The sequence below is a fragment of the Berghia stephanieae genome, chromosome 4 (assembly GCF_034508935.2).
Source record: "Berghia stephanieae isolate SIO BIC M18660-M18661 chromosome 4, UCSD_Bste_1.3, whole genome shotgun sequence".
Taxonomy (NCBI): domain Eukaryota; kingdom Metazoa; phylum Mollusca; class Gastropoda; order Nudibranchia; family Aeolidiidae; genus Berghia; species Berghia stephanieae.
The window spans coordinates 9294155-9304154 of NC_088363.1; the positions used below are offsets into that span (position 1 = coordinate 9294155).

The window sequence follows — 10000 nt, forward strand, 5'->3', positions numbered from 1 at the left end:
CTCCTCGATTTGATTTAAACCAGTCCTAATTACTTCAATCATTGACTCATCACAATCAGGTAGAATGTTGTACATGCAATTTTTAGTTTCATTTATTACACGACAAAGCCCAGCAGTATCTGTCGGCATTTTTTCGGAAGGTGCACAATCTTGCAAATCCTGCATAGTACATGTTCTCGTAGCCACTTCTCCCGTTGCATTCGTACACATATGGTTCGCTCTTTCCATTTGCTCTAAAGCATTCTCCACAGTTGATCTGAATACGTCATCACATTGTGGAAGGATTTTTGAAACACAAGATTTTACGTCATTCATGACTCGACACAGCTCTTTGATGTTTGATGGCATTCCTGATAAGGGCATACACTCTTGAATCTTTTCCATGGTGCACATGTAGCTTTGTGAGCTGTTATTTTTGTTATCACCTTCTTCGTCTTGACATTTTTGTCTTTCTGTCTCCTCGATTTGATTTAAACCAGTCCTAATTACTTTAATCATTGACTCATCACAATCAGGTAGGATGTTGTACATGCAAGTTTTAGTTTCATTTAATACACGACAAAGCTTAGCAGTATCTGTCGGCATTTTCCCGTAAGGTGCACATTCTTGCAAATCCTGCATAGTACATGTTCTCGTATCCACTTCTCCCGTTGCATTCGTGCACATATGTGTTATACTTCCAATTTGATCTAAAGCACTCTCCACAGTTGATATCATTACCTCATCACATTGTGGGAGGATTTTTGAAAGACAAGATTTTACGTCATTCATGACTCGACACAGCTCTTGGGTGTCTGATGGCATTCCTGATAAGGGCATACACTCTCGAATCTTTTCCATTGTGCACATGTAGTTTTGTGAGCTGTTTTTGTTATCACCTTCTTCGTCTTCACAGTTTTTTCTTTCTGTTTCCTCGATATGATTTATATTAGACCTAATTACTTCAATCATTGACTCATTACAATCAGGTAAAATGTTGTACATGCAAGTTTTAGTTTCATTTAATACACGACAAAGCCCAGCAGTATCTGTTGGTATTTTTTCGGAAGGTGCACAATCTCGCAAATCCTGCAGTGTACATGTTCTCGTAGCCACTTCTCCCGTTGCATTCGTACACATATGGTTCGCTCTTTCCATTTGCTCTAAAGCATTCTTCATAGTTGATCTGATTACGTCATCACATTGTGGAAGGATTTTTGAAACACAAGATTTTACGTCATTCATCAGTCGACACACCTCTTCGGTGTCTGATGGCATTCTTGGTGAGGGCATACACTCTTTAATCTTTTCCATTGTGCACATGTAGTTTTGTGAGCTGTTATTGTTATCACCTTCTTGGTCTTGACATTTTTCTCTTTCTGTCTTCTCGATTTGATTTAAATCAGTCCTAATTACTTGAATCATTGACTCATCACAATCAGGTAGAATGTTATACATGCAAGTTTTAGTTTCATTTATTACACGGCAAAGCTTAGCAGTATCTGTCGGCATTTTCCCGTAAGGTGCACATTCTTGCAAGTCCTGCATAGTGCATTTTCTCGTATCCACTTCTCCCGTTGCATTCGTACACATATGTGTTATACTTCCAAATTGCTCTAAAGCATTCTCCACAGTTGATCTGAATACGTCATCACATTGTGGAAGGATTTTTGAAACACAAGATTTTACGTCATTCATGACTCGACACAGCTCTTTGATGTTTGATGGCATTCCTGATGGGGGCATACACTCTTGAATCTTTTCCATTGTGCACATGTAGTTTTGTGAGCTGTTTTTGTTATCACCTTCTTCGTCTTGACATTTTTCTCTTTCTGTCTCCTCGATTCGTTTTAAACCAGTCCTAATTACTTTAATCATTGACTCTTCACAATTAGGTAAAATGTTTTCTATGCAAGTTTTAGTTTCATTTATTACACGACAAAGCTCAGCAGTTTCTGTCGGCATTTTTTCGGAAGGTGCACAATCTTGCAAATCCTGCATAGTACATGTTCTCGTAGCCACTTCTCCCATTGCATTCGTACACATACGGTTCGCTCTTTCCATTTGCTCTAAAGCATTCTTCATAGTTGATCTGATTACGTCATCACATTGTGGAAGGATTTTTGAAACACAAGATTTTACGTCATTCATGACTCGACACACCTCTTTGATGTTTGATGGTATTCTTGGTGAGGGCATACACTCTTTAATCTTTTCTATTGTGCACGTGTAGTTGTGTGAGCTGTTATTGTTATCACCTTCTTCGTCTTGCCATTTTTCTCTTTCTGTCTCCTCGATTTGATTTAAACCAGTCATAATTACTTTAATTATTGACTCATTACAATCGAGTAGGATGTTGTACATGCAAGTTTTAGTTTCATTTATTACACGATAAAGCTCAGCAGTATCTGTCGGCATTTTTCTGTAAGATGCACATTCTTGCAAGTCCTTCATAGTGCATTTTCTCGTATCCACTTCTCCCGTTGCATTCGTACACATATGTGTTATACTTCCAAATTGCTCTAAAGCATTCTCCACTGTTGATCTGAATACGTCATCACATTGTTGGAGGATTTTTGAAACACAAGATTTTACGTAATTCATGACTCGACACAGCTCTTTGATGTTTGATGGCATTCCTGATAAGGGAATACACTCTTGAATCTTTTCCATTGTGCACATGTAGTTTTGTGAGCTGTTTTTGTTATCACCTTCGTCGTCTTGACATTTTTCTCTGTCTATCTCCTCGATTTGATTTAAACCATACCTAATTACTTCAATCATTGACTCTTCACAATTAGGTAAAATGTTTTCCACGCAAGTTTTAGTTTCATTTATTGCACGACAAAGCTCAGCAGTATCTGTCGGCATTTGTTCGTAAGGTTCACAATCATCCAAATCCTGCATAGTACATGTTCTCGTATCCACTTCTCTCGGTGCTTTCGTACACATAAATGGTAAACCTCCAAATTGCTGCTCTAAAGCATTCTCCACTGTTGATCTGAATACGTCATCACATTGTGGAAGGATTTTTGAAACACAAGATTTTACGTCATTCATGACTTGACACACCTCTGTGAAATTTGTTGGCAATCCTGATGAGGGCATACACTCTTGAATCTTTTTCATTGTGCACTTGTAGTTTTGTGAGCTGTTCTTTTTGTTATCACCCTCTTCGTCTTGACATTTTTCTCTTTCTGTCTCCTCGATTCCTTTTAAACCAGTCCTAATTACTTCAATCATTGACTCATCACATATAGGTAGGAGGTTGTCTATGCAAGTCTTAGTTTCATTTATTACACGACAAAGCTCAACAGTATCTATCGGCATTTTACTTAAACCAGTTGTTCTTTTTGGCATAGTAAAACACTTTTTTACGGTTTCTCGTGTACACACTTGGGGGTTGGATTTATTTCTACAAAGGTGCTTCACGGTCTCAAACTGATTCAAAACCGATGCAATGGTCATTTTTCTTTGTCTGTTACAATGTGGAAGGATTCCATTTAAGCAAGCTTTAGTTTCATTCATTGCTTGACACATTTTGTCAGTAGTTGCCTGACTTAACCTCGTAGATATACACCTTTGTATATCGCTTCCCATGCATTTTGATTCACCTACCTGCGTCTTGCAAACTGACTTAAGTTTTTGAATTCTTGCGTAGGCTCTATCTATGTAATACACTTTCCGAGCACCGCATTTTGGACGTAAAGCTTCGAAACATTTTTTGGCCTCCTCCCATACCCGGCATTTTTTAGGCAAGTCTTCAGATGGTAAAAATCGTTTGGGTACACAATTCCGTACATCGGACAATGTACAGTTAGGTGTGGGAGTATTGCGTTTACCGTCTGTGTTGAGAACGGTTACTTTGATGCTTTTTATTTGTAAGTCAGATGCTCTACAGACGTAAGTGCCAGAATCTTTCAGGTCGGCGAGGAAGATTATCAGTGTGCTTTCGATCTTCCCAGGGGATGACTCGCTAAATGTTCGGATACGTGAATCCTCGTGCACATTTACAATTTTGGCCCCGTCTTTAAACCAATCGATGTAACGATAGTGATGGGTATGACTACTATGGGATACACATTTTAATGTGAGCTGTTTGCGAACTTCAACATAGGGTGAGCCCTCAATTTCTATCATGCTCTTTACACCTTGCTTTGCATTTACAGAAAGCTTTACAAGTCGTCTTCGCCCGTTTGTTATTTGACATTCATAGTCACCACTATCTGTAGATTGCGCTTCTCTTATGAGCAAGTTCCATCGGGAAGATCCTCGATTTCTTTTAAATGCAACATTGAATCTTGCATCACCTCTGAAAGAATAAACGCCAACAGTGATAGGAGAGGTCTCAGAAGCTTTGCGCCAAATCACCTTATTTGTACCTAAATTTTGTACAGAGCATGGTAGAATTGCAGTTTCTCCCTTATCAACACTAATATGTATTGGGGTGGATAGGAAGCTCGGACCCAGAGGTCTGCTGGTGGTTGTTGGAGAAACTGGGGTAATTGTTTCCTTGTTCACCGTATAGCAATTTCTACCTTCTAAACCTGCAAGGTAGTTGTCTATTAAACGCCTCATCTCTTCAGTGCAGCCTTTATCGATTCTTTGTATACAAAGTTTCGTTCTATTTATACCCAAGCAACTATAATATCCTTGCGATGTTGTGCTTTGAACCAAATACTTTGCGCAGTTATTGAGCTCTTGTTTTGTACAAACAGTTGAGGAATTTTTCCGATTCTCTATGATGTCTTTACAACGAGAAGTTAATCTATATGCAAATTCTTTAGCAGGACCGCTACAGTTTTGACTTATGGCTTGTAGGCAAAGCAATGCTTGTTTACTTTCAATGCACTTTTCATTCAAAGGCTTTTTCCCATCAAGGCAGCGCTCAACAGCTTTCATCGTACACTGAGAATTTACATGGCTGCTCGTGTTATTGAACTCACTGCTTGCATTCATTCCTGGGCTTTTAGTTTCATTACAGGTTGCAATAAAAATATATGATTGTCTCAAACCGTCAGACACACTTCTATTGGTGGCGGGATCATTGTTACAGTTTTGCCCTAACTGTTGCAAGCATGAAACGCGTAGCTTGGATGCTTGGCACTTTAATTCGTCGTCTCCGCGTTTTTCTGCAATATCCAACGCTAAAGAGCAGGTATCGGTTTCATTATGTGAACATCCGGTTCTGATACGATACCCTAGTTGACTGCAGTAGGTTTCCATTCGCGTTAAGTGGGTTTCATACCTTGCAGTCCATTTTTCACAGGTTGGGTCGGAGGATACAAGAAAATCCAAACACGAGGTTATGCCTGGCACAGCCCTGCAAAGTAAAACGGGATTTCTTCTTGACGTAGATCGTTGCGACAATGGCTTGACACAGTGTCGGACGTCCTCACGCTGACAGCAATGTGAGAAACTAGCGCCTGTATAATAAACAGATGATGGAATTAGAATGTTAAAATACAAAATGTAAGCGAACGTCTGAAATCTGTATTATTGGATCAACTAGCTATATTATAGGGTACGCGTCAAAATGTAATTTTCATTGAAGTGACTTGTGCAGCATCTCATTTCCGTTCCTTCGCCACGATCAATCCAGAACGAATGTTAGCTAGATAAGAATTACACACTGCATTGGCCTGCAACCCACATGTGCAACACATGCCCTTACTGAGAGAACGTCGATATAGCATTGAGCATACGTCTATCCTATCAACTGAGGACATATATATCGTTCGGTTAATGAGATATCAGTAATTATATTTGAGAAATCACTCTTCAAAATGTGATTAATACGTACTTTTATTAAACAAAAATACAACCAATAAACTTATTTCAATAAAATGTTCACAGTGATGTGTTGCAAAGAATGAAAACTAATAAGGAATGCACCCAAGATTAGGATTACCCGTCGTGCAAACCCCTGACTTCACGGATCGGTGACTAAGACTAAACGATGGCTGAGAAACGATTTAATTGGTGCATCCCTGTGAAATTTTCATCAAAATAAGTTGGTTATATTTGTATTGTATAGGGAATGAGATTAGCGGAAGAGTAGCGTCCCTTGATTGGACGTCACCGGAGGAAAAGAGAACGTCATGTTGGTTGTGCGCAAATGTCTCTTGTCCTCGCTTCCGGTGAAAGCGGCTTGAGACACTTCACCGAAAGCGAGGACGAGAGAGACGCATGCGCAAAACTAAATTGACGTTCTCTCTGTAAGGTGACGTCCAATCAAGGGACGCTACTCTTCCGCTAATCTTATTCCCTATAAAAGTGTGTTTATAATATTTTAAAAGTGATATCTCATAAGCCAGGTGATATATTTCCTCACTTAATAAGAGAGACGCATGGGCAATGGTACATTGACGTTCTCTCTGTAAATGCATGTGCAACACACACGCATTCACTAGCATGGTGCTCAGACCGGTGGTAGGCTACTAGTAAATGGCTTGAGAGTCTACACGTTCGTTACGTATAAGTTAACATCACGCGCACAAAGCGTCGTGTGGGAATGTCTGAGTTTTCTCCCTTGCCGTTGGTCGACTGTTTAGGTTCGAGGTACGAAATCGTTATGTCAAGAAGAACCAGACGCTGATTCAATTGGTCTAAAGTTTAACAATGTTAGAACTCTAGAGTTTTATATTTTGGCATTTTAAGAGACAATATTATCCATTGTCCAAGTAAAACATATTATAATAGTGTGACTATGTGGTATTTTGTTATGAAACTCGGCATCGGATCGGAAGATTCAGGGTTCGAGTCCTGCTCTGATCGGCGCATAGTTGAGTCCTTGACGTACTCAAGTGTAAACTAAGTACCTGGCCGATAACAGTGTTGTCTCTATCAGAGAACATGGAATATTTGCTCAACAAGTATCATGTCGCGCCTTACATGTCAAGAGTTGCTGTTGGCTAAGAACCCCTTGTAAAGCGCTTTGAGCACGTTTAGTGGATATCTAATGCTCAAAAGGCTTCAAGTGTCTTCAAGTTTATTTTCAGAATTTAAATCAATAGCTTTGAAAAGGTGTGTCGTGAATAGCTCTCATTAAAGTTAAGGTATGTATAGATAATTCCAATCATCGCAGAGAAAAATACAAGTAAATAGGGCCTTATCCGGGGACTCGACTTTTCCCCATCGAAAATGGAACTTGAACAAGGGACATATAAGTATGAAAGCGAGTACCGAACCACAAGACCACAAACCGGACAATACAAGATTGTGCAGCTATGTGGTCTTGTGGTATGACACTTGATTTTGGATCGGAAGCTCCTGCGTTCGAGCCTCGCTCGGCACCTAGGGGATTCCTTGGAAAAGACTCTTTACTCACATTCTCTCACCGTACTCAGGTGTCAAATGAGTGCCCGGCCGTTGACAGCGTTGTCTGTCAGAAAAATAATTGTTATTTCGCCTAACAGGCGTCATGTTTCGGTCTACATGTTACGTGTTGCTGTTGGTCAGGGACCCCTTAAAAAGCGCTTTGAGCACATTTAGTGGATACTGCGCTTTACAAAAGCTCATTTGAAAAAAAGTAATTAAAATTGGTTTTTAAGATATAAGAATCATATACAGGAAATCTAAGCTGTTATAAGTTGAAGAAAATGAAAAATAAAAAGGTTGCTGATTGAAAGCTCGAAGAAATAAATTGTACTAAATGTCTTGGAAGCTTAAATTTAACCAACAAAGACAGATTATATGGAAGTATCAGGGTTTTCATTTAACAATAAAACACGATGAGTGAAACATTTAAGTATCTGTGTCTCATACAATCAGAATATGATTAGATTTAAACTGACGTCTACTTATATCCAGGTCGGACATAATAAGAGGCAACTTATGGGCCTAGTTTAACATTGTTGTAATGAAATGAACAATATTTTCCGTCATTTAGTGAGATTTCCATTTCAATAATGACCCTATTGATAGTTCGAAGATGACGTCACTCAGGTCTTTGTTATCCGCGTTTATGAGTGATACTCACTGAACTGTTTTAACCCGACTATAAACTTTCATGGATACACACAGTTTTGTGTGTTAGTCCGTTATACTTCCGGATGGCAATGTTATGAGCAAACCAACACACAAAACTGTGTGTAACCATGAACTTTTATAGTGTGGTTGATACAGTTTAGTGAGAATCACTCACAAACGCGATGGCAAAATACAAAAACAAAGGCTTGAGTGACGTCATCTTCGTTCTATCTATAAGGAATTGGGTTATTAGACTTGCAAATAAGTGCACGTTGATTTAAACGTGTTTTTTGCCAGAATGAATAATATCACTTTTAAATGGCTGACATTTTGATTATCTAATTTAAAATTCACTTTTCATCAGTTGTCTTATCGGCGGCGTATCCCGGTTTCTCTAGCTTGAAACGGATAATACCGTTTGTTTGCTTCCCTTTTCATACGACGCTATCTATCGCTTAGCACTTTCGCCTGATCTAACAGACCCAGCTACCCGATCATTGTAGGGTGAACAGGAGGGTCAGAAAAAATAATCTGGATTTCACCCCGAATCAATCTCGCTGCCTTTTCGCCTGAAGCGGGCACTCTAACGACTGAGCTATCGTGACATCTTTCCGAACATTAATAGGGTATTGTCACAAAAAAGGTAAACAAACAAAACAGAAAGATAAAGGGAATATTATTTATACATTCGATTATTCATTTATTTTTTTCATAAATTAGTTATCTCTTTATCATCTATTTATTTATTTTTTAAAAATATTTTATCTATTTATTATCATTTATTTATTTATATATTTTTAATTATTTATCTATTTATCGTTTATATATGTCATCGCCATTCTCAAATCTCTCATTCGTATTTAGCATTTCATTCAATGTGTTTGTTGGTCAAGGGAAAACCCGAAACGTCAATAATATATGTCATGGCACATTTGAAAAAAAGCGTCTACTTCACTCCTCCTTATTGTTAATTATTTCTTGGAGCAGAATCATGAGTTATTACATTTTCATAGTGCGGCTATGTGGTCTAGTGGTATAACACTCACTTTTGAATCGGGAGGTCCTGGGTTCGAGACCCATCTCGGCGCATAGTTGAGTCCTTGGAGAAGACTCTTGATTCATATTCTCTCACCGTACTCAGGTGTAAAATGAGTACCTCGCAGTTAACAGCGCTGTCTCTGTCCGAAAAAATCGTAACATTGTGTAACAGGCGTCATATCCCGTCCTAAATGTTAACTGTTGCTGTTGACCAGTAACCCTTTGTAAAGCGCTTTGAGCACATTTAGTGGATATTGCGCTATATAAAAGTTCATTTTCTTTTCATCATTCTTTTATACTGTCGTTACATCCGATTATAGGTATGGTTCGCATTGATTTATCTTATTTTGATGATGGTATGGTATAATTCGAATAAATCGGACTCAGCCAACGTGTACATATTTGTAGGTCTGATAACCCGAATCCTTGTGCATGTGGGCTCCTTTTTGTAATGGAAATAGCTACTCTCGAACCAATGTAAAACATTGTCCATCACAACAATGTTAAATCAAGACCATAATTTTTAATTTTTTTTTTTAAAATTGAGCTTTTTTTAAATCAAAATATTCACATAACTCTTTCCTTACCAGCTATTTTTAGAATCTCCCCCGAAAATTCACTCCTACTCAACACAAGAATAGGCTTTTTTTTACTCAAACAAAAAGTAACAAATGAGCTCTACAACACAGTGTATATTATTTATAGCTGTAATCAAAGCAATTCTTTGAATTTTGTGATGTAGAAGAGAATCAGAATGAGAAAATTGTCGGTTGCATCGTAACAAATGTGACGATTTTCCTATGAGTGGTAAGGAGAGGGTCAATGTGCTCAAAGCGCTTTACAAGAGGTCTAAGCCAATAAATTAACAATTGGACGTGACTTGACGTCTTTTAGGCGATAAATATTACAATTTCAATTTTTTTTTTCGGACGGAGACAACGATTTATACCGCTAGGTACTCATTTTATACCTACTGGGTACGGTGAGAGAATGTGAGTAAAAAGTCTTTTCT

At 38.4% G+C, this 10000-nt stretch overlaps 1 protein-coding gene across 1 annotated transcript in view; it reads right to left on the reverse strand.

Moving 5' to 3' along the window:
- LOC144969996 (uncharacterized) overlaps positions 1-10000 on the reverse strand; it is a 15000-nt gene that overhangs the window by 1400 nt on the left and 3600 nt on the right. Inside the window, exon 2 of the mRNA XM_078909132.1 lies at positions 1-5405. This exon is cut by the window's left edge and continues 1400 nt beyond it. Coding sequence (XP_078765258.1) covers positions 1-5405 — 5405 coding nt within the window. The remainder of the gene's footprint in view (positions 5406-10000) is intronic.